This window comes from Cyrtonyx montezumae, unplaced genomic scaffold, assembly GCF_038088225.1.
Source record: "Cyrtonyx montezumae isolate F1298 unplaced genomic scaffold, pur_monq_1.0 scaffold_8, whole genome shotgun sequence".
Taxonomy (NCBI): Eukaryota; Metazoa; Chordata; class Aves; order Galliformes; family Odontophoridae; genus Cyrtonyx; species Cyrtonyx montezumae.
Window position 1 is genome coordinate 61,259,401 of NW_027072089.1, and position 27,737 is coordinate 61,287,137.

At 37.0% G+C, this 27,737-nt stretch overlaps 1 protein-coding gene across 1 annotated transcript in view; it reads left to right on the forward strand.

Annotated features, from left to right (window-relative positions):
- MOCOS (molybdenum cofactor sulfurase) overlaps positions 1-27,737 on the forward strand; it is a 205,782-nt gene that overhangs the window by 131,279 nt on the left and 46,766 nt on the right. The window contains exon 6 of the mRNA XM_065752644.1: positions 24,576-24,775. Coding sequence (XP_065608716.1) covers positions 24,576-24,775 — 200 coding nt within the window. The remainder of the gene's footprint in view (positions 1-24,575; positions 24,776-27,737) is intronic.

The window sequence follows — 27,737 nt, forward strand, 5'->3', positions numbered from 1 at the left end:
TAGAGATATTTATGAGAAGACAAATAGGTGTGTTACTCTGTCTACCATAGAGGAAGATTCCTCTATAAATGAAGAAACTTTATTAGTCTCAGATTTTTGTTTACTTGGCTTTATTTGAGCTGCGTTTTCCTGCAGAAAAGCCTTTTCTTTTTTATCCTTTAAATCAGCAATAATGATCAAAAGTGTACAAGCAAGAAAAGTAATTAGTGAGGTATAATATTTTAGTAACTTTAGAAGTTTACAGGAATCAGAACAAATCACCATGGTGAATTTTTGAGTGTTATCTCTAAGAATGTAGCTATGGATGGGAAGGCAATTTATGAGGCCAGTGAGTACAATCTCTTCAGCGACCCCAGTGATTACTTCCTTAAAGCTTATTTATGAATTATTGAGAAGATGCATGGTCACGGGCATGAGTCGTGTGAGGGGGTCATTTTAACTTTACAGGAATTTCATCACTTTATATTTGCAATTCAAATTTGAATGTCTTTTTATATATAACAGGAATTCTGATTCCTCATAAGCTCCATAGAAACTGTTTTCTCTTAAAAGTGGCTGATTTTTATAATACAACGATGAGAGTTCTAATCAAGTCTGGCTGCTCGCAAGTTATTAAAGCCGTTAGTCACTGTGACTGTCTGAAAGAACAATGGATGTATCATTAAAAACTGAACGAGCAGCATGAATAAGTAGGCCTTTTTTTCTCTTGCACCAATTGAATGAGTCTGTAACATCTTTTCTAGACCCACACTGGGACTAAACGTGTTGCTCGGTTTGATGAGGACAAAGACAGTTCAGGGCAGATGGCTTTGTGGCAAGACCTTTACACATTTCTAGACTTTCTCATAGTGTATGTTACAGATGGTTTGTTTTGTTCTTTGGGTCAAAATTATTCCTAAAGTAATTTCACATAGGAGAAATAAACATATCAGCAAAGGTGAGAAGCAATACTCCGAAGCATTTTGATTGATCAGTTTAATGACAATATTTCATTTACAGTTTCAGCTCAAGCTTTTCTAAGTAAACTTAAGACTGTAAAATTAGAGATAGTTGGACTGCAATTCTCATTTTGTCCAAAGAAAATCATAGAATCAGAATAGCCGCAGTGAGAAAGCACCTCTGAAATTTGTCTAATTCAGTCTCCATGTTGCACTGGACTGCTGCAAGTCAAATTTTTTACTATCTCCATGGATGGAAACTCACCTGCTCCAGTGTTCAGCCACCCTCACAGTAGTGAAGGTTTTTCCGATGTTTAGATACAGTTTCCTGTGTTTCAGTTTTTGCCCATTTTCCCTTGTGCTTTCAGTGGCCTCTTTGGAGAGGAGTCTGACTCTTCTTTATGCTGTCCCGTCAGGTATATTATAACACATTAGGAAGATCCCCTGAGCTGTCATTTCTCTGAGCTAAATAATCCCAGCTCTTTATAGCCTCTCCTTGTAGTAGAAATACTCCATTCCCTTAATCATCTTTGTGGCCCTTTGCTAGACTTACTCCAGTAAGTCAATGTATCTTCTACTGAGGAGCCCAAAATAGGAGAAAAGAATCGCCTCCATTGTTGCAGTGTAGCCTTTAATGCTGTTGATTTCTTTTGCTCTGAGAGTGTATTACTGGCTCATCCCGAATATTGTTGCCACTTCAGTCACCAGATCCTTTTCTGCAAAGCTGTTTTCCAGGCAGTTGGACACTGTCCTGTGTCAGTCAGGCCTACCCAGACACAGGACCTGGCATTGCTCACTGTAGATCTTCATGAGGTTCCCCTGTTCAGTTCTCCAGCTTCTCAAGGTTCATGTGCATGGCAGTACACCTGTATGTTGTATCATCTGCGAACTTCTTGAGTGTGTATGCTGTTCATTTGTTCAGGTTATTAAGTTGTTTGCACAAGACTCAATTCCTGGGGTATGCCACAAGTGACTGGCTTTCAGCTGGGCATTGTGTTGTGATCACAATCCCCTAAGCCTGTTTTCAGTCCACTTCACTGCCCACTTGTCTTCCCCAAACTTCATCAGCTTGTCTGTGGGATGTCGTGGGAGACAAGAGTTGAAAACCTTCCTAAAGTTAAGGTAGAGAGCTTCCGCTGCTGTTCTCCTATTCATCAAATCAATCATCGTGCAGAAGAGTAAGCTACAGGCATGATTTCTCCTTCATGGATCCCTGCTTACTCCTCCAGTTGCTTTCTTGTCCTTCCTGTCTCTAGAAATGGTTTCCAGAATCAATTTCTGTGTCACCTTCCCAGGGACTGAGGCAAGGTCAATCAGCCTGTAGTTCTCTGAATCATTCTTTGCCCTTCTGGAAGGTAGGAATGATATTTGCATTCATGCAGTCCTCAGGAACCTCTCCCAGTCACCGTAAACATTCCAAAATTACCAAAAGTGGCCTTGTAGAGCAGATCTATTTCATTATTTTCTACCTATCAGAAACTTTCTTTATACCTAAACTTAATTTCTGTGATTTGGAGCATTTCTGAGCAGCTGGGCAAGGTCACTGGCACATGACCAAAAATGTCCATTCAAGTGTGTATGCCATGTATCAGAATTATCTGGATTAATTTAAGTGATTGCAAAAATTCTCATTTATTTTCTTGAGCACAGAATGAGGAATTTAGTTGTTTCTTATTTCATTAAGTCATATACCATTTTTGAGAAGAATCTGTTTGTGTTGCGCATATATGAATGGCAGCAAGGGAAGAAATGGTGTCTGTAAGCTTTTTATGGGCATCATAAAAATGGTTATTGAAACTAATCTTAAATATTTAGGGCTTAGCCCTTCCTGAAACAGCTATCAAGGATTTAATAGAAAATAAAAGCTTTCCTATTACATTTTTAAACACGTGCTAGCAGTTTGAAGAGAGTCATAAGCTGAAAATAGAATCCCAAATGAAAGCCAGAAAAGCCCCAACCTCTGAAAGGAAAAAAATTCTGTTAAACAGTCTGAGGTTTCACAGTAATTGCTAAGCAGTCCAATGGATTTGATTTTATCCGGCTTTCAGTAAAGCATCTCTTACAAGAGTATAACTGTTAATGGCAATTACCTCTAGGACTGAAGTCTTAATGAAGTTTGTACTTTCAAGCAATTTAAGGGGGAGATGTTGATGCTGCAATCCTGTAAGCAGAATACCTTCATTTCAGAGCACGTGTATTTCTGGAAAATACAGCTCTTTATACATCAAGGGAAAAAATCATTTTATAGGTCATAATGAAAGTAAAAAAAAAAAAAAAAAAAAAGTCTGAGATACTGAGTTCAGTCTAAGTAAAATTTATATTTTTGAGGAAGTGGATATTATACAAAGTGTGTAGGCATCTACATAAATATGCATGCACCACCTGTACTTCTTTTAAATGTATACACATTCTTATAAAAGAAGCTTCTCGCTAGAAGCAACCTTTCACAAAACAAAAAGACTTTCATCTGTGTCATTGTTTTTCAGTGTTTTCCTCAGCAAACACTACTTACAAATATACATTTTATGTATTGGTCTGTGCCAGCAAGAAAGTTTTAAATCAATGTCAAGCATCTGAATAGAAGCATAACTATAAGAGGTTACTTGTCAACTGCTTTGTCTGTTCTACCAGCATGGCAGAGCAGATATTTCTGTGTGGGATTTTTAACCTAACAAGTTCCTAGCAGATCTACAACCTCAGCAGCGCAAACTTTGTTGTCTCTGTATAAAACACGTTCAGTTTTCCAAATGTGTATATTTGTCATATTCATTGATTGAAAGAGCATCATTTTTTTTAAAAAAAAAAGCACCACATCTTTGATCTTGTAGTACTAGTAAGATTTTTCCCTTGAAAAGATGGAATGTTATAATTATTGCAAAATCTTTTTCAGAGCATCCTATTTTTGAATGTATTAATACGTGTTTTAATAGATTTGGTTAAAATGATAATGAATGTAAAGTTTGTCCCTTTTAACAAGAGTTCTTTTTCATATCCAAAATGTCTGTGTTTCAAAGTTATGGAATGTATATATAGGAAAGAATAAGCACCATCTCTGAACTTAACTGAAAACTCAAACTCTTTCATGGTAATAAATCCTATTTGAATACCGTCCACTTTCAGGAGTTTTGGTTACAGCACCAGACCTGTAAGATAAATAAATAATTTTTTTTAAAAGGGAAAAAAAATGTTTTGTTGTGTTTGCAGAGCACTTGGAAACTACCGATGACACATCCAGTAGCATGTGTAGTTCTACCGCGCAGTAGCAGCAGAAGCTGAATAATTCAGTCATATACTGAACATGGGATTAGCATCATCCAAGATGGAGCTCTGTTAGGGGGTTGTAGGAGGCAGTTTTTCAGGCAGGAGGTGAGGTATTTTCCTTTAGAGATCCCCAACACATGGCTTGGCATTTATGTTGTGCTTTGGACAGGGAGATTTCAGCCTAATTAAGCAGTAGTTGTTGACTTGCCTATTCTGTAATAGTCAAGACACCATTTGGTGCTTATTTGTGGTCTAGCATCAAACAGATCCCTTCTAATGCAGTTCTGAGGCACAGCCCACAGAATAATTAGGTTTGCCTGTGACAAGCCAGGAACTGGCTGACTGAGCAAGTGGCATTAGCATGGGTGGAGTCTGCCAGCATCAATAATGATTAGAGGTGCCATTCCTGCCTGTGATGGGCTGCCAACTCTTAAGTGCTGAACAATCCAGTGACCTTGGACAAACCGTTTCCAATAATGATGCAGCGTTTGTTTTAATATGAAAGTGACAAGAAGGGAAAGATCACAGTGTGTCTTTCTTTCATGCAATCCCTCATCTCCAAAATGGATGTATCTCATGCGAGTTTAATCATTCGTTTCATATGCAAAGCCTCTTTCTGTGGTATTAAGAACATCTTCGTTTCAAAGCTCAGAAAAGTTAAAGATGACTGAAGGCTGGAGTGGAAGAAGAAAGATAGTGCTTATACCTGGCAGTAGCTGTCACCTGCTTAGAGATAATGAAAACATTCTCTGAAATTTAAAATTGCTCTTTATCTCAGTTTAGGAGCACACTATCTTGTGGGTTTTTGTTGTTGTTGTTTTTTTTACTTGAATCCATATTTTATATTGCAAGTATTCAGTAAATTGGGCTAAGTTGCCTGTTCTGTTATAGAAACAATATAAAATACTGGCAAAATATTTGTGGTAGAAATACGAACTAGAGCTGATCTTCTTACATAATTTTAGGTTGTGTTTTATTGTTTTTTTTGTTTGTTTTTTTTAAACTCACGTCATGACCATCTGCAGCAGTGTTTGAATAAAACCTTTGTAAGCAGAGGAACAAAGTCCAGGTTTGACCAAACTGTCTGAAGAAAGCTAGATGCAAAATGTAAGCTACCTCACCAGTACTGGGGAGAAACTACGTAATGAGCTAATCAAAACCTCAAGACTCCTCCAAACCCCTGGTAAATGGCACAGCATTAGTGTAATTTTTTCAAAGCTCGTTCATCTTTTCCCCTTAAATGTTTAATTTCCCTTTTCAGCATTGCTTCTCTCTAGTTTGTTTGCTAGACAGCACAAGAAGAGCATTCCTCCAGGTACATTTCATGGGACACTGGGATATATCTTTTGCTTTTCTCTCCTTTTATAACGATATTTATTTTGAACTTTTTTTTTTCTTTTTTAAAATAGAGAAAAATAATGGTTGTTTCCATGATTGAGCAGAACCAAAGTTTGTTATTTGTCACTGTCATGATATGAGAAATGCCAACTTGTAGTTTGCTGTACAATTTCCTGTTCATTTAGAAGTGCAGAGTATCACACTGTCTGATACAGATTGAGTGACTTTTTGAAAAGCTACAGGACAGACCCTTTTTACGGGTGACCACCACATTCTTTTGTTGAGGTGTTTCTGGTGCCTGATGCTGAGCAAGATGAGCTGCTGAAGTGCAGTACAGCAGCCTCAGCCACCGCTACCTAACTCATCTGACGAGAGACTTATAAAACCCATAAGCATCTTATTAAAAATGATTTTTGAAGTGCTAATCTCCACTCATATTTACTAGCTATAGGTATTGGATTGCTTTGGTTTTAGAATCAGTTTAACGGATGTGTAACCACTCAAACAAACATGCAGAGAATGGGAAGCCACAGAGTTTGCGTTCTTTGAAGAAGCAATAGGGAAGCTGATTTTCCTGTGAGTCATGGAAATTAGAGGCCATATAAAAGAAACCCTGTTCTCTTGGAGCTGCTATCACCTGCCCAAGATGCACAGTGAGGCTATAGCCATACTTGAGCTGAGGGAGCAGAGTACAGCCTGTCACTGAGCACATCCAGTTAGTTCCTGTGATGGGAGTTATGGGCCTGAGTAGAAAGATGTCAAGTGTCACTGTGATATGATTCACTGCAGTTGCTTTAGTGAGGTGAAGAGGAGACAAGGCTCCAGTATTCTTGACTTGAAAGTTGTATAGAGTAGAGATTACGAACTGTCTCATAAAACATAATGCTTTATACATTTAGAGAAATAACAACCTTCTAAAAATTCACTGCCACATTTGAAAACAAATGTTGGTGTTATATGTTGTGTAGCATATGGTGCTGAGATAGCTGGGTGTGCTGGGTCAGAGTTGCTGGCCTGTCCCATACCAAGGGCCCCGTGTTGCTCTTGGAGCATTTGGGGTTTTTAGCATTCTATGAGTTTGTAACCAGGGAGTGGCCAGTGAGCCATTGCACATAGGGAGTCATTCTTGGGCCTTCTGCTCTCATGTGGCTTTTTTTTGTTTGTTTTAATGGAGAATAATCGTAAATATTTTAATAGGCAGTTATGCCTTAGGAAGTTAACAACTGCTTTGCAGCTAAAGAAAGTTGGTACCTGATATGCAGCTTATCTGAATTGAATCTATTTGAGGGTAGTGACTGTTTCACAGTGTTTGTAGAGCATCCATGTAAGCCTAGGAAACTGCCACGTCCTTTGGGACTATCCTTTCAACCATTCGTTTGATGTTTCAAAGTTTCAATCTGCTGAATCCCTAAGTGTTTAACGAGAGACGTTTGATTCCTCAGCTTGTGCAAAGGAGGGTGTTTGGAAAAAATGTTTCTGTATGTATGTTTCCTGGGAGTACTTTGCTGCTTTGCTCCAGCTTAGTTTATGGGACTAATAGAGTGTAAGATAGACAATTGTTATAAATATATTTATACATTTGAGTTAATTATGAGTGTAGTTAATGTGAATGTCATTTAAGAATGCTTCTGAAATCAGTGTAATTTTAATAATCTCAACCAATTCAATTTTTTTCACAAATCTTAGATAACATTTTCCTTAAAGCTTCATTTTATTATCATGTGACTGATGTCAATATTGTTTTTTAATCTGGTTTTCCAAATCATTGTTTTAAAAAATCCCTAAAAACATAAGCTACCAATTTTCAGAAAGCAGAAGCCAAGAAACCAACAAGCCTAGAGGACTGAAATATCTGAGTTCTGCAGTGCATCATTATTTGTTTAATTTCTCACATAACCACACTGGAATATACATTTCCTGTTAACGTTTTTTTTTTTTTAAGTAATTGTTCACATCGAGAAGCATCATGATAGCATATTGGTAATGTTAAAGGTCAGATAAAAGGTTCTGAAATCCTACCAGATTTGGAATACTAGTAATTTTTCCTGTGTATTTGCCCACAAGACAAGCATCTCAAAAGTAACTTCACAAGTAATCCATCAATTGCTTTGCAACTTGAAAATTTCTGTGATGTGAAAATATGCAGTTTTAGCAGTGCAGAAAGAAGAAAACTCAGGTATGAATAGGAAATACAGACAATGGAAAATTAATGAAGGTATGCAACAAAGTCTCCATAAGTAACTTAAGAAATTAGTAGCCTGCATTTTGAGTGAGTTTAGAGTGTTTGTGTGCATGTTAAGAAATTTTTATAAGTGCAGCAGAAGATAAGGTTAAATGTGACAGATGGATTTCTCATAGATTGATAACACTTGAGCTTGAAAAAGTGATTTTTGAACCCACACAGTTACTACTTTTAACCCCTATCTGTTTGAAAACTTGAGTATGATTTTTTTTTTTAATAATTTAATTGTATCTGGAATATATGAGGTAAATAGTACTGCATGGTCCATCCTGCCAGCAGGGTTTGAAAGTTTAACAGGGAAAAATGAATATTGACACACGTTTATTTTAGGAGTTAACCAGGAAACTTATGAGGGACATCTTCAGGTCTACAACAATGAATACACTGGTACTTACATGAGTGGACTTGGTTTTGCAGGATGTCTAACTCTGGTTTTGATGGTTTTTATGCATAAAATGGTTGTGACGTTCAGGGAGAAGGTGATCTGTGGATATCATTCATGCTGTATTAGTAGCAGAAGTAAAGCAGCCTCACTACTGCTGGTACATAAAATATCTGGAAAAGATGAATAAGAGAACAGAATTGGTAGAGAAGGAGATGGAGAGGCTTGAGAGGAAGAGAGGTACTGTTGGCAGAATGTGTAACAATGCAAGTTGTACTGTAGGAAGGCTTAAGAATACAATGCAAACCCTCTCCAGACTGTGGCAGATCATCTCTAAATGTACACACCAGAAAATGAATTTCTGAATTATGCTTTCATTACTAAATCTCACTAAGAAAGCTTTTTCCATTTTGTATTTATTATATGCTCCTTAAGGTTTTCATTACAGTTTTTTTAACATGTTTTTATTGATTGCTATGAATTTCTCTGTTGATGTGTGTATATGTGGACCAGCCACATCAGATTTTTTACAGTACTGTTTTGAGGATGCTACATCTCATTTCCAGGAGTCAGTTGAATTTGTCTTTGACATAGAGACATTATTATCTCTTAATAAACACAAGATTTGTGTTATAAAAGAGAAAGGGAAATACTGTAAAATAAAGCCAGATTTGAGCTATTTCTAGAGAATGAGTAATTTTAAGGTCCTGGATATCTCCTTAAAACCAAAAAGTTGCAAATGCTGTTGCAGATGTCTAAAAATTAATTGAGTCTCACGTTCTAGTATTCTTTATCTTAAAAGTATAGGTTTCTGAATATGGTTGTAAAAATAAAAATAAATTGGCTTTCTCCCCTTTTATTTGTTTAGCCTTTGGAATAAACAAACAGACCAGGAGGGAGGAAAAACTAGATTTAATTATTATTTAAAAATTAATTATTATTTAAAAATAATTATTTAAAAATAATTTTCCCTGGAGATTTGTCTCATTGGACATCTGTTTTACTGAAACCTGTTTATTTGTATATAGCAGTGTACATTAAAAAGTCTAAAAATTATTCTGTCAAGACATCTAGACATGATATTTGCTATTTAGTTTGTTGTATTTTGTATGTTCAACTTAAAACATCATGCATTTCAGTATTTAAAAAAAATGATTGTATAGAAATATGTAGGTATTTGAATTTCTTTGAAATAGACATTCATTTGAGGTTATATTAGGTGGGAGATATGGGTTATTCCATTACTTTCCTGATACAGTATTTGAAAAATATCACTGTGCTAATTTCTTATGAAGTAGAATGCCATCTTTCAATTATATTACTAAAATAGAATTTTACTTAATTGCTTTTTGACAAAAATGAGCATGTTCTTAGAGCGTACCAAGTTCTGTATATCTGCAACTCAACTCTAAGGGAAAATGTGAGTACATTATTTAAAATACAGTTCCATGTAACTGCCAGAGAACATTCCTGATTTTCTTTAATAATCTATCAAAGATGGAAGTTAAAAGGAGAGGGAGCATGAGAACAAGAAGGGAATAAACTAAAGGTAGAAGAAAGAGGCTCAGAGCTTTATAAATTGGAATTTATAAATTGAGAGTAGCAATACCATTAATTAAATAACATCATAAGTGTTTAAAAGCAATATATTTTTATGTCTGTGTTAAGAGGTTTGTAAGATATATTTTGCTCTCTGCTTCATAAATCAGTCTTGAAAATCTTTCTGTTCATGAAAGCAGAAATTCTGAAAGTCTGTCTCTGGGCATTGTGCCATTTTGTGGTACTAATAGATCATTCTGTTCTGACAGGAAGAGTTTTAAATAAATGTCTGCTCAACAAGCAGAGGCAGATCTGGCCTCTGTCTTTGGGTCAAATACTCACTGTTGCTACTGCAAAGTAAAATAAATAATGAAATAATCAGAATTGGGCACATTCGGTTAGAATGGTAGCATTTCAGAACATTTTGAAAGGGTTGGTCCTCATTTCAGCAACGTGTATGTTAGGGTATCAAAAGATGTTCTTGCTGATTACTGCAGGAGAGCTTTACAGCTGCAGAGGATCCTGTCGGTTTTAATAAGCTCTGAATATATTACTGATGAACCTGGCTTACTCGTAGCTGATGTTAAGCTTCCTGATGCCCTTGACACACACATTTGTCTTTTCTGTGTGTATAGATCAGGGGACAAAATCTGTAGAGGAAACTAACATCAGCATAGTCAAAAATAAAAAAACAGCAGAGTAGTGATGTGTTTAGCTTCTGTCTGAATGTCTTCAGATAAAATTATAAACGTACCTTACATATATTAAACATATCCTATCCATATTCATTATCCATAAAATGTGATGGAAATGAGGGTAGGAATAGGGTAAGATGTAGGAAACGAATCAGTGTGTCATGTTAGAGCTCATCATATGTTAGAAGGAAAGGTAGATACAAGTTGGGTCAAAGTTTACAAAACTTTGGTTGCAGAAGAAAATAAAGACTATAATTGCAGACTTTGTCTGTTGAGCTAAGTGAGTACTGTGAGAACACAGTACTGTTAAAAAGAATACAGAGTGAGAGCTATGTCACATGCTAAGCATTCTCATACTCTGGTCTTAAAAGTAGGTGAGAAGACAAGTAAAGGCAAAATTGCTGACCAGAGTAAAGAAACTCCCAGACCAATTCCAGATCACTGAAGTTTCAGCAATGCACTGAAAAAGGACTTGCTATGTAGCTGTCAGTATTGCTTTGTCTTTCCTGGGGTGTTCAAGTTGACTGCCTTCCATGGCCACAGAACACTAGCTTATCCTGCATCTTTCTGATCTCTCTCCATTGTGATACTGGTGCTTTCACATTTGAGAATGCACTGTAGTGAGTGCCATAGTGGGAAATACAATGAAAAGAAAATGAGATGCAATGACACCATCCAGGCTAATCTTGTCTGATAAATGCTTCCTCTAAGAGCACAGTGTCATGCCAGGATGCCCTAGAATAGAACTACACACCAAACCTGATGGGCTAGTAGCTGTTTTTTGGTTTCAGTGATTTAGTAACATTTCCTTGTTGAAAACTACTCAAGTAAGTATCAAATTCCATAATGATAAACACTGAACATGTTCTTGAGCTCTTAAAAAATGACTCTGGAGATCCTTGGAAAATTGCATAGAATTCCACTAGAAGAGTTTGATTGGGAACCCTCAAAATATTGTTTTATTATTCCTGTGCTCATAAAATGAATCAAGACTGATCCATTACTTATTGTTTTTCTCCCATACCCTGCCATATGCAAGAAGTCAGATGAATTTCAAGGAGGTAAATGAATCTACTAGTTCGATATGAAATGCACCCACATTAATGTTTGATACCTGCAGTGCTTATATACATTTCCCATGCATTTAAATTCACACTTCTTAATTATCCAGGGTTTCCTCTTAGGTTTGTAGTCAAATATTTGAGCAGTTTAATTAATCACTGCAGTCCTGATCAGTATAAAGGTAGCTGCTGCTTTGAATTAAGTGTTTTATCTCTCTCAAGAACTACCACAGTAATGTGATCCAGATCCTATAAGATTCTCTTCTATCAAGTTAAGACCACCAGAGGCCTGGTCTGTCCAGGAGGATTGATTCAGGAAATACCAGAAAGATGGTCAACCTGTAGTATCTCTTCTAGGTTAGTTCAATTCTGAAGTATATAACTACTTCATAAAAAAAACTAAGCTCAATAATAATCTTTAAAAGGATTGAATTATTTCAACTGTGAAACAGGGCTCTCTTCTGATTGGTTAGAGAGACCCAGTCCAGGCAATGTTTCCAAAGGTGGAGTCAGTGTCAAAAGGCATTCAAATTGACTCATGTACAGAGTGAATCATCCTCCAAGATGGAAAAGAAAACAGTACTAGATGAACATCTATTAGATACAAATGTATTTTGAGATTCCTTTGTTATTCTTTATTTTAGAAAGTTTTATAGATATGGGAGACTAATCAATTTTTAATGACTACAAGACAGTTGCTTCTTTTTAAATTATAAATAAAACCATGCGTATTGAGGGGAACGATTATGTTCACTTTTTGTGACTGGTTGTTAAGTCCTGTAATGTGCTGAAGACACGGGTTTAAACAAGGAGAATTAATATCAGTGCCCAGAATACACTCTGACTACTCCATTGTTACTACTTCAGACTGCCTCAGGAATTGTCTTGGCTAATTGTAAATATCCAGTGCTGTTATTAATTTGAATCTTGTGTTACCAGACTGTACAGTAAATCAAAAATTTAAAAGCATATTTTAACAGTTAATTTTTTGTAATTGAAGGAATTCTTGTTTAGAATGAAAAACAAGATAATAAAACAGATTATTTGCTTTGTGTTACAGAATTTGCAGATCTCACGTTATACTGCATCTCTGTAGCTACAGGTCATTCGGCTAAGCTTGTGTCAACTTTCTTTGTTGACAGTAATAAGGCTGAGTGACTGTGGGGCATAGTTGCCATCTAGACTATTTCTAAAGATTACTATTTCATAATGCTTGAAATATGAAGCTCTTTTCATGGTCATAATTTTCATTTCTAGTGTAACAACTGCACCTCTCATTGGTGGGAAAAGAATTTATCTGTGTATTTATTTCCTTAAGTTCCTCTGTTCCTTGGTAAAGCCCAGTCTGTTATTTTTCAAAAAATGAAAGGGAGCTTTGTTTTCATTCTAGGTGTCTTTGGGAAATATCAGCACATATAGCAGATAATATATAATAGCCAGAAAACACAAAAGGGTCTGTATTTCCAAGTTTGCCCTCCCTGACAGTGTTCTGTAACTTCTTAAATCATGTAGAGATGAAATAGATCTCATGGATGAGCCTGAACAGCAGTAGCATGGTCATGTTGTAAAAAGAAACATTCAAAAGCTTAAGAGCTGAGGAAACTAGGAAGTGAAATGTAACGTCTAATGTTATATTTGGTGATCAACTGAAGTGTGATGACTCTCAATGGAAGAGAAAAGTGAACCTGGGATTGCCGTGCCCCCTTGTGTGTGGAAGTGTTTGGCCAGAGGGAACTGCTGCCATTCTTGCCTTCTCTTCCTTGCCTAGAAAGGGAATTTTGTAAGTGGTGCCTTGATCTGGACCTTTCTTTAAGTATCTTTGCTCTCGTTAAAAACATCTGAAATAGAAATGCTGGGGAAAATGCTATTTAAGCCACTTTTCATTTATGTTCACACCGTGCTAGCAGAATCCCTCACTAACACACCAGCAGGAGCCCGCACTTCTCTTCCCTCACTTGTGCTGAGCTCAGGTGTTCTGGGGTTACCCTGCTAGGAGGCCAGGTCTTACTGAGTGCCTTCAGCCTCACTTCTCCTTGACAGCAGCCCCCCTCTGAGCCAGCAATACTTGTCCTTCACTGATACTTTGCTTGACTCAGTGTTTTCTTTAACCCTGTCTGCAGTAAGTCTCTGTAAGAGGCAGCTTCTCGGTTTGCTGCAGGTCTTGATTTACAGCATGAGACAGCACATAGCAGGGATGAGAATTACTCATGTCTTGAAATACTTCAGCTCTTTTGAACTGGCTCTGAAGCACAGATTCTAACTGATTTATGGTGTCACAGCTTATCACAACTGATGTAATACCAAGAGAGGCTAATTCTGTATGAAGCACACTAGTCACAGTCATTAGAAGGAAGTAAAAGATAAAGTAAAATACTTTATAATATTCATTTTTTCTATTTCAAATTTATTTTCCAGTCTTCTTTTTAGTATCTGCATACTGAACTTGCAACTGATGAACATACCTACCCTTTTCTTGCAAAATAAGAGATGTTCAGTCTTTAGTGCAGGCTTATAAAGGTTATTTATAAGCCCCCACAGCAGAGGCTGTATTTTAAGAAGTGGTGGTATCTTGTGTTGTTGAATGAACCCTTGAGAAGTGAGACTGGGACAGTAACATTGTTGGTCAAATCTGTTTGTTGAGAGTGTGCAGCGTTATGGCAAAGTTCTTCCTTTCACAGTTTGTGAAATACTATGTGTGTTCACACATCTCACTGTCTCACATACCTTGCCATTAAATTCGAGGGATCTGAGCCTGTCAAATTCAGGCAGAAAAAAAAATAGCCATGTAAAGTTAAGCATACCCCACAGGAACAGTGGGGGATGTGAAGAAGTGTTAATGCTGTGACCTTGGCAGTGGATTGACAAAAGTGGCAGTAAAAGACTGAAGAATTCAAAGGTTCTTGAACTGCTTAGCTTGTGGTGTTAATCCAGACATTTATTAAAACAACATTTGCCTAAGAAAGCTTGGGGCATGTCCCAGTATAATTCAGCTTAGGATGAGGCCCAAGAATCCTGAGTGCTTTTCAGTATTGACTGTGTGCTTCCTTATGATTAAGGCATCAAATCACAAAAATGCCAAAGCAGTTCTTAGAATTCATTGTAGCTGCTGTATTGCCTCTATCTCATGAATGACTCTGTCTGTTTCTTCCATGGTATTTATTATTGTAACAACATTACCCAGCAGAGGCTGAGTCTGAGAATGCAAAATAGAAGCTAAAGCATTACGAAATTATGAATATCATGAAATCCAAAATTTCATTAAGGAAAAGCTTGATATATTAATGGTAGAGCTTATTTTACCAACTGTGAATATTTCTGATGGTTACAGATGCAAAATGGAAAAAATGAGTGTATTTTTTCTTATTTCATCCCTAGTAAAAATCGCTCCTTAGTATTCACAGACTAGGAACTTTTTCAGTGTATAATTTCTTGGTCTATTTAAATAAACCTGTGATATTTCCTGTATTGCTGTGATGAACAAGCTCTTCTTAGCAAGTAAGAGTGATATGCAAGGAGCAGACATACAGCATCCCCACTGCTTCATGCCCTGGCAGCCACAGCCCTGGGTTAGAGATTGCCAGAGCAAAAGTAGGAACATGTCCAACTCAATGGGCAGGGAAAACCTGGAATGGAAATCAATATGTTGCCTTGGGCACCACAGTGTTTCATCCACAAAGAGATTCTAGAAATGTTATGCTAAGGGAATTACTGATGGAAAACATATAGAAAGGTAAGAATCAAACCACTAGAATAGTCTGAGCATTTGATAATCTGTTCTTCCTTTGATATCGGTGTGGTGAGCTTTAAAAGAAAATAGATTTATGTCCTGGTAAGTCTTTTGTCTGGGATTTGCCATCTTAGGGAGAAAAAGACAGAACTTGTCTGTTTTTGTGGAATGATTTATAGGATTCTCTTGACACTGAGGGAGAGGGTTTTCCCCTATGAAAAAAAATATTTGAATATTTCTTTATATTCCATTTAATTTTGTTGCAAGCTTTTGTTTTCATTGGTTTGTGCAGGGGGGGAAATCAAGAAAAACAAAACTTCTGGGCTTCTAGAAATTCATGAGACCTTCAAGGAGTAATGGTGACTGGGTCTTCCAGAAAAGATATCTGAGGGAAGAATTGTATTTTATGGGAGACCATTAAATGCATGGTGAGAAAGCTGTTCCTCCTACTGTGTTGAAGTGAATAGAAGGTTGTTCCTGACTCAAGTAAATTATTAAATACTATTTCATGTAAAGCTCATGCTGAATTAGTCTTACTGATCTGAAAACACATGACCTCCCCATCTTAATGTTTCCTAAATCCCCAGGACTGTAGTTTTGCCTTACATTAGCAGTCCAGATGTTTTGAGTTGAAAATGCCAGGTAAGAAGCAGTAGTTAAGCTTCTTTGTGCTGACTTCAAGGAACTGTGTGCATCAGGCTCCATTAAGCAAAGGACAGAGCCACTTTTACAATACAGCAGAAAACAGGCCTGTGTGCTACATTCAGGTTTCTAACAGCTACCAGGAGAATACACATGCTTTTATAGTACAAGCTTCTCTTGCACTTAATCTTTCAGGTGACAGAATCACAAGGAGAAGTTGTCCTGTTGGACTGAGAAAAACCATGGGGCATAAAGCCTTTAGTGGTAAAATACAAATATCACATAAATTTGTACTTTCAAGGATGGTTCTGTTGTTCTTATCGAAACCTCTGTGGGTTCATCTAATCCAGCACTCTAGAGATCCAGTTTAAGTGCTGCCTCCATGAGGTGTGCAAAACATTCTGCCTCCTTAAGAAAGCCTCTCCAGTTCTGTTATCTTTTATGCTGCTGGATTTTTGGCTTGAAAAATCACCCTGAAATGGTTTCCTCTCCTGGGAATATGGTTTGAGCTCAAGAAAAAAAAGGGCCCCTCCACAAAACCCATGCACTCAAAAAAGTAATCTCTTAACAAAAGCAAACAATAAATTAACTGCCTCTTACCTGGAGCAGAGTTGAATGATTAGACAGTTTTCAGTCTAACAAGCAGTTAACCTAAATTGAATTGTGCCTGTAATTAAAATAGCTAGACTAAAAGTGAGCCAACCAGCTGGCATGTACACACTCTCTCTTATTCAACTCCCAAGAAATTAAAAAAAGCAAAATACTTCTCATTATGATGTTTGAAAATGAGAAGCTGCTTCTTTCAGAATGTTCTGCTCATTTTATTCGGAACAAAGACTTCTAGCTTTCCTCACCATATAAAAACAGGGCATGAATTAGCTGCTTGAAAGAAGTGGGAGATGGGGCATCAAAGAGCCTTCTGTTCATTAAGATAAACACCGAATATGTGTTTCATGTTTGGTTTCAGTATAACATTCTGAATAGAGGATTAAACAGTTGCTTCCCACAGTCTTAAATTATTGAGATGGCATGGGAGAAGGAGGAGAATAAAAGGATTTAAGCTATTATGCAAAGAATTAGTGCTGAGGGAGTAAAAGGTCCCCTTATTACCCACTGAATTCTCCTTGGATTTAGAAGCGTTGAAAGTGTAACATGGCTCTCCATTTTGGGTGCACAGTAAGCACATAACTGAGTTCCTACAGCCCATCTGAAGTTTCAGCTTGGACACTCATTTTGTGAGGCAGTCAATAGTTTCATGGCTAAAGTTTTTTTTCTGTTTATTTTTGGTAGGGTTTTTTGTTATGCCATAACTTTAAAAAAAATAATAATCTTGTTATAATCTGTGCCTGCAAAAATACATTTTTTGGAAGTGAAAATCGTAAGATCATAGAACATCTTGGGTTCAAAGAAACCTTAAAGATCTTCTAGTTCCAACCTCCATCCTATGGGCAGGGTTGCCAGCCATTGGATTAGGTTGCCTCAGCCCCATCCAAACTGGCCTTGAACAATTCCTGTTCCAGTGCCTCACCACCCTCATCATGAAGAATTTCTTCCTTGTATCTATTATAAATCTATTGTCTTTCAGTTTAAAACCATATTCCCTGTCCTATCACTACTCTTCCTGATGAAAAGGTCCCTCTCCATCTTTTTTATAGGCCCCTTTTAGGTGCTGAAAGGCTGCAGTGAGGTCTCTCTGGGCCCTTCTCTTCTCCAGACTGAACAAGCCCAGCTCCCTCAACTGTTGTTTATAGGAGAGGTGCTCCAGCGTTCTGATCATCTTCATGGCCTCCTCTGGACCTGCTCCAACAGATCTATGTCCTTCTTACTATGAGACCCCGAAGCTGAGCGCAGTACTGCAGGTGGGACCTCATGAGAGCAGAGAAGCAGAATCACCTTCTTTGTCCTGACTGCTTACATTTAGGGACACATTTTCCTTCTTGCTCACAAAACGTAGTAGCCTCATTTGCAGAAAGGGTCATGATCCACCCCACTTTGCATTCCTAAAATCAATTTTTATTACACATATTTTATAGATCAAGTTGATTGAACTGTTCATGTGAGTCAGTGTGAATAAGGATTTTGCAGTCTTTCCATGCCTTATACATTTTCTGTGAGTGTGAATGATGGATGGGTTTATGAATTTGCTGATACGCCATTTAGAGTGCTTTATGTAGAGTTTTAATGAACTAGAATAGCTAACTTTTATGGCCAATATTGAAATGGTATTACATGAGCTCCTTTCTGTTGATTCCAAGGAAGTGTTAATGTATCAAAGTGTCACGAGGGGCTCTTACATCCTTATTACATTTTCAAAAGTAATTTTTAGTTGCTCTTAGACAACTTTAGTTGCTGTATGCTCATTTTCATGTATTTTTAATTTATATTCTGTTTATTTAATCTTTAAATTGTCAACAGTGTCTGCTTTAGAAGTTCATGTATCTTTCCCCAAGGCCTTTGCTGCTCTTCATTTTGTGAAAAAGGTGGTAGTCAGATGTGGCCAAAACTAGACAGCTATTCTCATAATTCAGAAAAAGCATCCAGCAGGAATGTGTATAATTAGTAGTCTTACTAATAAATGTAGGAGTCCTACTAGAGAAGTGATCAAGGTTTCTTATCACATTTCTGGGTAGCAATTCAGGGGTAGAAGTTTGGATCATCATATGAGTACTTTGTTTTCATGTTTGCAGTGTTTTGTTTGTAGTGGAATTGCTGAAATCCAGTGCTGGTTAGAATATATTGTTTGCAAAGGAGATATATGAAACTATCATTACACAGTTCACTCTCAAGAGATGTCGTGGGAGAACAAACAGATGACAGACTTCAGTCAGAGATATTCAGTTATACACACAGAAAATGAAAGCGTCTTGGAGGAAGGGAAGGAAGTAGTCCAACTGTTTCACAGGATTTACAGTTTCCACAACTTCACTAGCATATTGACTCACAGACACCACATGGTGATCTGTCTTGTTTGAGATTTATTAGACGATGCCTACATCTTGGTTTCACTCCCTGCTCATTGGTTTGATGAGATATCAGCTCATCATTTCTCTACCTCATTACTGTCTGTTAAGTAATGCTGAAGAATAATGAATCACACTGATTTTTTTCTAATCCAAAGATATATGTGAGTTTGGATTTATGGGGGTAACAGGGAATTTGTTCACTTAAGTTTCAACTATGTTTTTTGGTTTTTGTTTTTGTTTTTTTTTTTCACAGCAAATTGGAAAAATAACAGCATATTTGATTTATGGCTGCCTTCTTTTTGTCTCCATTATTTAATTTCTCATAATAAGAGAGGTAAGAAATGTATTTGGATGCATATCACAGAGGTTTCTGAGTGCAGCCTTAAGCACCAGAACTTTCATTCTAGAGGCTCAATTTCTGCTTTATCTTAATCTCTTTATTTGAAATCTTTCACAGACATTGACATATGCCTATCTGTCTACAGTTCTTTCAGGAAGAACTAACATTTGAACATCTGAGCTACTGAAATTCTGGTTGTTTCAGAGAGGAGATTGCCATTCTGTAACATGTGCCATTAAATATTTACCATTTATGTGATACAAAATCTGAACCCTTCTATACTGAATACTTTTTGGACATCTGCATGTCTCTTATCTCTCTGATTAGATGAAATTCTACTGGAAATAATACAATCTTATTATATTTTGTGTGTAATAGACAGATAATAAGACAGAGATAATACAAATACAGGTTATCATCAGGCAAGCCAGGCAGTGGGTTTAAAGAGTACCTTGGTGAGAATTGTGCATATTGCAGTTAGAATGCACTGTTCTTTTCCTCTTCTAAATGTGAGTTATCTTACCCTTTCAGAGAATTAAACTGTCCCACAGTCCCTATAAATAAGAGTATGCACACATGCAAGCACTGTGAAACAGCTGACACTGAAAATTATTTGTGTACTGCCCAGTATTAGGGTGCTCTCATGTGCATACCTAAGAAAGGTAAGGAACATCATTCTCTCTCAGTCAGTTTTGTTACTTAGCAAACTTGTTTCTTGTCACTGCTGCAGCAGTGAGAGCTTATAAAGTGGAAGGATGCCAGGTAGACAGCTTAATAGAGGAAAGAAGAAATTACTGTTGACTTCCAAATCTTGTATCAAGTTTACTTGGAATAAAATTGTTAAGTCTGTTTTTCTTCTCTAAATATTGCTAATTTATTTTAGGTATGATAGCTTGTTACATCAAAGACAGAACAGAAGTGTATACTTCTACTACTCTGCCCAAGTTCACGTTTCTGAATTAAATACACTACATTTCACATTTGTTTTCAAATACTTTCATTCTAATCTAAAATTAATCTTTTTGGAGCATTAAGCCTGATCTTGAGTTCTGAATTGTTTCTGGCAATCTACTGACAGGCCACTATTGAATTCATAGTACCATGCAGATGTCAGCTAAATGAGTGAGACCTGGAGACTTCTCCTTTTTGACTTCTCCAATTTCCAAAAAGAAAAAAGAAAAAGTGGGGAAAAGCAATTTATTAGTATGTTCTCATCTCCTGCCTTGCTGAGTTTTGACAGAATGGGACCTCAGTAGTTACCACACTTGGCCTTTTCCAAGAAATAAGTCTTCACTGATTTGAATGAACTGATCTGTCTTCGGACAGATAACACATATTTGGAAGTGCCTTTAGAGACAAGCAACTCTGATAGAAATATTTACTGGATGTTTATTCTCTGATTACATTTAGAAGAACCGAAACATTTTTGTTTAGCCTTCAAAAAAGGGTCAAAGCATTTAATGGGCAGCAAGATCTGGTGAAAAGTCCGCTGAGGTTGTGATGAAGACATCAGTATAGGTGTAGTTTTGATCCATATGAAGAAGTACACTTAGTGAGAAAACATAATGAGCACAGCAAGTATAATGTGTTCTCCACATTACTGCCACCTGCTACACTGTTTGTACTAGTGACTAGTTAACATGAAAAGTACCACAGTGTACCAAAATATGCTGAAGGGGATCCTTGGCATTCTGAATTGTCAACACTGGTGCAGTACCATTTTTGGTGATAATACCCAAACTGAAGAACAGTGAAATGGTAGGTCTGAGGTGGCGCTAACCTGTCTGGATGCTGTAGTCTGTGAATGTGCATCAGTAATGTTAGGCTTAATAGCATCTTCATAGGTTAAATAGAATACTTTGGCAAGGAAGTTTGTGCACAGAATTGAAAGCTTTTTTTGTCAATCTCTTCTGCTCAGTAACTTTGCTGCTGCGAAATATATGGCATTCATTATGGCAATAAATAATGTGAAAACTGATGTGTTACTGGGAAGAGAATTAATGATACCATCCTGTCTGGCTTGATATAAAGTCAAAACATTCACACAGGGACACAGTAATAAGAGGTATATTAATCCACAGAAATGTAGGAGTTTATATTTACACAGCAATGTCCTTAGATTTGTATCAAGGAAGAAGTCATTATTAAATGCAAATTGTGCATTGTGAGCATCCATGGTGCTGGTTTTGTCCCTACACATAAATAGAGTAAATAATGTTAGATAGACTTCATCTGATGTGCTCTAGACTATGTCAGATTTCATTCTGATCCAAAATAATGAGCTCATAAATTGTTCTTTATTTAAAATAATTTTAGGAGCAACTAGATGCAGATCATCTTAGTAAAACAATGCAGTGGTAAGGTGTAACATCTATAAAGTGATAGGGAGTCAAAGCGCTTGAGTCCTTCTTTCACCTTTTTAAGTTGAAATTGGGATGGTTTATCCAAGATGTAAGTCTTTTTCAAGAGGCTTAAGGTACGCTACTGCTTTTAGCCCCAGACAGGCAGCTAAGGAAGTCTCCAAGGTATTCAAAGCTAAGGAATTGGATATAAAACCAGATTTCAGTGTAAATGGCAGAAGAAATGCAGGAATGAAGTATGCTAATCAATGGCAAGTAAGCCATGATATTGCCTTCTCATTTACCTCACACAAACTCAGTTAAGCAATGAGTTGAACTTTGGTCATCCTAAATGTGAGGCTATATACAATAATGCAAGTCCTTAGATCATGCTGGAGACCAAAGATTTGTCCGATCTTTTTTTTTATTTTCCTCATGTTCCTTTTCTTAGTGGATAGAGGGAGATGAGGTAAGCACAGAGTTTACACTGGAGATAGTACAGATCATTTCATTGAGCAAAATAAAAACAAATCACAACTATTTTCTAAATGCCCCTTTTTCTGTCAGAACAAACTTCATATTGCTGGCATTTGTTTCACAGGGCTTTTGACATTGCAAACCTAATCACAACCTATTCTGCTGCTTAAAAATATGGGACCTTGGCAACACCGCTTCCTCTCTCCAATCATGGGGCAGCAAAGCAACTGCAGGGTACTGCATTTGTATTTGTCAGAATAAATAATGAAGAGACTCATCAGCTTCTCACTAATGAACAAGGAAATGTGATTAAGCAACTTTAAAAAAGAATGGCTGAAAACAATGTAGAAATGATAGCAGGATGATTGCTGTGAATGAGAGACTGAAATTTCTGAATAAGAGATTTTTTCAACGAGACACGATGACAGTAGCTTAATCTTCCATTAAAAGATTCCTGCCAATTTGGAAAAGCTCTGAATCAGGAGATTACAGACATCTCAGAAGCTGACAAGGCAGTCACTTCTCTTAAGACAGTTACTTTCTGCAATTGCTGGGAAATAGCCTTTTTTGTGTTATTTATTTATTTATTTTCATTTCAGCTCTCTCAGCTTTAACCAAACAATGACTAGGACTCTTACTTAGGCAAATCTTTTCTTCTTAAAGATGATGAAAATAGAAATTGTCTTTTGGACCAAAGTGTTCTAGAGATGCCTGCCAAGTTTACTGTGGCTAACGTCTAGAAATTGTACTGATTAGCTTCTGGCAGTGCTCCTTGGAAGAGCTTCATGAGTTAGAATCTCATTAAATATCTTATCTCTCTTCATTATTCTTTACCACCAAAAGTATTCATTTCTTCCGCACAACTAGTTTGTTCTTGTGCTTTCACTCTCTGTTGTTTTTACTTACCTTAAGGAGATAGCACAAAATACAGAGATTTCAAGAAGAGTGAAGTAACAAAAGTTGCTGTAATTTTTCTGTACATCAGCAGAAAGATATCTTATTCTTTCCCTCTTATACATCCAAATGTATGAATTTTACAAGTAAATGTACAGAAGTCAACAAGCAGATTACAAGATTTCTGTTCAAGGGAAATTACATCAAACAGTAGAAGTTTCCAGATATTCAGATATAAAAATGATTTTCAGGTATAAAAATGGTATGCATGTTAGTGTGATTTACATAGTTTAAAAAAGAAATTAAAAGAAAATGTCAAGCATCGTTTAATGTATCATGTACTTCAAATATGATACTTATCATTATAGAAAATTCTCTGGGTCTAAAACCAAGGCAGAAAAATACTATTCTGCTTCATAAGGCTTTTGAAGAAAAAATATGTATTTTTTTCCGTATAATGTGGTCCATCATACTGCAACAAATAATGTGAGAAATTGAAACGTCTCTGGGTTTTCAGCTGAAACTTCAGCTGTCTTCAGTAGAGAGTTCATTGTATTTAACATTAGGCTACAGAATTCTGCCTGTGTTGCTTAAAATAGTTTGAGATCATGTTGTTGTTGTTGTCTAATTATCTATCAAAAAGATGCAAATTCATTGGATTTCAGTTCTTATTTGGAAATTACTCGCACTTGTCTTGTGTGGATAAATTACTGTTAAATAAATCATATTGTTATCCCTCTACTTATATGATCTTTATTTTTCTACCCGGTAGCTGTTCTCTTGTCAGTGGCTTAATCTGGTTAATATAACAACATGCCTCATCCTTTCAGATTAGATGTATTCTCCTGGAATTACTTATTTTGTATATGAAGCTTATGTTTTAGCTTCATGTGGCCAATTAAAATATTCTGGAGATCATGTATGACCATGGTATTTCATCCCCTGGCATATCTGAGAATGAGAAAGCATTTTGACTGGGACATCTAACAGAGACACAGCTCTCCCAGAAAGCAGAGATGTAGCAGAGGTCTCCATCTGTCAGGAAATCTGTGCAGTCCTTTTCCAAACCGCTCAATGTAGAAAAAATAAAAAAGCAAAGAATGGCAGTATATGCCTTCTTTTTGCTTTTTCCAGGCCAAGTTGCATGAAAACATCTCTGGAAAACTTCTCTAGAGCAAATACATAGCATGGGTGCAGTCAGTGAGGTGTTCACAGCATCCTTAGGAATGGGCTTAGAAGAATATTTTTTCAATATTCAATTAATTGCTTGTGGTCTGAGACTTGTATTTTATCAATTTTTTTAGAATTTTATTATTTTTATCTTAGACATAACAGTTTGCTTTCTGTGCTGCATAAGGGTTGATATCTCTTTCCTACAGTCTGCAGAGTGAAATCTGGAGCAAAACCTGCTTTTCAAATTAATTGTTCAAGAAGATTTTAGTGATATATATATATGCTGGAACTATCAGTGTTGTAATGCACATGAATCCATTTCAGTATAACTTTAGATTTCTGTAGTAGATTAATTGTAGATAAATAACACAACAGGAGCTTTTGTAGGCGGAGAGAAATATTTTCAAATTATATATTAATTTAAAAGAACACAAACATACTAGTTTTGTGCTAGTTGCCTTCCAGTTACACTGTCCTGAAAAATCTACCTTTTTTTTTTGTTGTTTTTGTAACATTTTCGTGAAAATAAGGCATCTGATATGTACACACACTTCTATTTTGCAGGTGGAATGGAGAAAATAAGACAGCATACCTTTGCATTGGCTCACTACACCTATACTGTGCTGTCTTCCTTAAAATATGCCAACGGGGCACCCGTAGTACGTATTTACAATGACACCGATTTCAGCAATCCAGATGTCCAGGGTCCAATCATTAATTTTAATGTGCTCGATGAAAAAGGAGAAGTGATTGGCTTTTCACAGGTATGTTCCTCTTTTCCTTAATCTGAGTGTTCGGTCTGTATCTTAAGGATATTTACAATGAGTTATTTATCCTAAAGGAAATACTTTACCTGTCATTGTCCCTTCTCAGGTTTTGTTTTTTTCTTCATAGCTCTCCGTATATTCACACCTTTTTTGAAGCAATTGAAAGAGAATCTAATAAGTAATGTTAGCACAATGTAAAGTACATGATAACAAAGGCCATATCTTAGTGATTTAATACTCTGCACGTAAAAAGTTTGAAAGTTGTCTGTTTTACCAGGATGTAAACAGGTAAGGCACTTTGGTTTCACTTCCTCTTTTGCTTCTAGTAAATGTGTTCTTGTAATATTCTTGAGAAAGCACTGAGGAACCACTAGGGTATTTTTATTTAAAAGTTGAATATTCAACATGAGGACTACAAGTGATATTCAAGCTCAAAAATTCTTGAAACTCTATTTCTCAGGAGCTTTCTCAAGCCTTTATTTAGCAGTTACTCTCAGTATTGGTAACATGAAATTTCATGAAACTTTTCAGTATTTGTTTAATATGTGAGAAATTGGCCATAACTGTATATGACCACGCACCAGTGTAGGAAAAGCAGACAGTAGGTAACGTAGAGTAATATAACTTACTTGATCAGCAACAGAAGACAGAAAAAGCACAGTTCAGCTAAATTCTTCTGTTTAATGGGTGCCTCCTGAATAAGTCCACACATCGAGTTCATGACCTTGATTTTTCAGAGCTTTCAATAACTGATAGCAGCTCTGCAAGGAGTGGCTGCGTAGTTGGATTGCTCTTGGAAGGGAACACAGAGAAATGTCTATGAGAATATGTGGGAAGATACATATATACACAGGGGGAGCAGGTGAAAGAGTTACGTGGCAGTCTGACAAGTAGAGTTGGAGTTATGTTTTTAGAGCATTTACCACACTGATGAGCATGGAAAGGGTAAACATATAGTACTAGAGAAGCTCTTCTCTCTATGTCTTTTAAAAATTGCTGGACTATATTGCCAATCTCAAAGATTTGCCAAATTTCAGTTCCAAGAATTTCACACTTTAGGAATCAATTAGCTGTTTATACAATCTTAAACATGCATTGCAATATTTAGAGAAAAACAGAGGCATTAACACTACTGGGGTAATGCCAACATTCTGATTTTGCTTCTGTCCATTGCTTAAAAGGAAAGCCTTTATTTTCACTTGTAATTTTCACTATTTTTCAATAAAAATGACTCTTGCTGTTTCACTTTTTTAGAAACAACTGTGCTCTTAAATAAGCAACGATTTTATAGTCTTATAGGTTCATAGGTTCATAGGTTCATAAGGTTGGAAAGGACCTACAAGATCATCTAGTCCAACCATCCTCCTATCACTGTCCCTACCCAACTACTACTAAATCAAATCCCTTAGCACCTCATCTAAACGCTTCTTGAGCAGCGCTAGGGATGGTGCCTCAACCACCTCCCTAGGCAGGCCATTCCAGTGCCTGACCACTCTTTCAGAGAAAAAATGTTTCCTCAGGTCTAATCTAAATCTTCCCCGGCGCAAATTGTGGCCATTCCCTCTCGTCCTGTCATTATTTATCAGGGAGAAGAGGCCCACCCCCTCCTCACCACAACCCCCCTTCAGGAAGTGGTAGAGTGCAATAAGGTCTCCTCTGAGCCTCCTCTTCTCCAGACTAAACAATCCCAGCTCCCTCAGCCGCTCCTCATAAGACGTGTGCTCCAGACCCCTCACCAGTTTTGTTGCCCTTCTCTGAACACGCTCCAGGGCCTCAATGTCCTTCTTGTAGTGAGGGGCCCAAAACTGAACACAGTACTCGAGGTGCGGCCGTACCAGAGCTGAGTACAGGGGGATGATCACCTCCCTGCTCCTGCTGGCTGCACTATTTCTAATACAGGCCAGGATACTGTTGGCCTTCTTGGCCACCTGGGCACACTGCCGGCTCATGTTAAGCCGAGCATCAACCAACACCCCCAGGTCCTTTTCCTCTCTACGTTCTTCAAGCCATTCTGCTCCAAGCCTATAGCATTGCATGGGGTTATTGTGGCCAAAGTGCAGGACCCGGCACTTGGTCTTATTGAACTTCATCCCATTGAGCTCAGCCCAGCTGTTCAGCCTATCCAAATCCCTCTGAAGGGCCTCCCTACCCTCAGGCAGTTTGACACATCCTCCCAACTTGGTGTCATCTGCAAACTTACTGAGGGTACACTCAATCCCCTCATCTAGGTCATCAATAAAGATATTAAACAAGATAGGCCCCAAAACTGACCCTTGGGGGACACCACAGGATGCCTTCATTGTGCTGGTTGGCTGCAGTGGGTGCTCATGAAAAGCTTCTTTATTGATCCATATCGTCTGGATTGCACTGTTCACCACATTGTCATCATTTCTGTCATGAGTATATTGAATGAAGAACTATAAAGTTTTCAAATACATACTTGTCAGGTCTGCACTGCCTGTTGGATTACTTATTTTTAATTAAAATAAGGTGCAATTGAATGACTTTCAGAAGTTAACAAGCAGCACTATTATTTACAAAGCTATACTATGTGTGATATATGTAATTGCCTTCCCTATGGAATTAAGTTTTTTCACAGACATCCTGTAGCAGTTTTTGGGGAAAAAAATGTCTACTCTCTCCTTATGATGACAAAGAAAATTCGTACGATAGAAGGCAAGCTTCATCAAACTGACAGTGCAATCTCATCTTCATATCTGAAGCGCTGCTTGTATACATCTTTAAAATTAGATAGGTTTATTCAAATTAAAGCTAAATCTAATACATCTATTTATTTTGTTTAGAAGTGAAATAGTGTACTCTAGTTTGCTCATGTCTGTGATCTGCACATTCCCATGGATTCACTAGTCAGTCCAAATGTCATCTAATGGAATTAGAAGAACACAGTTTCAGAAGACTCTCAGAAAACATTTTTAACGAAGGGAAAATTGGATGACAT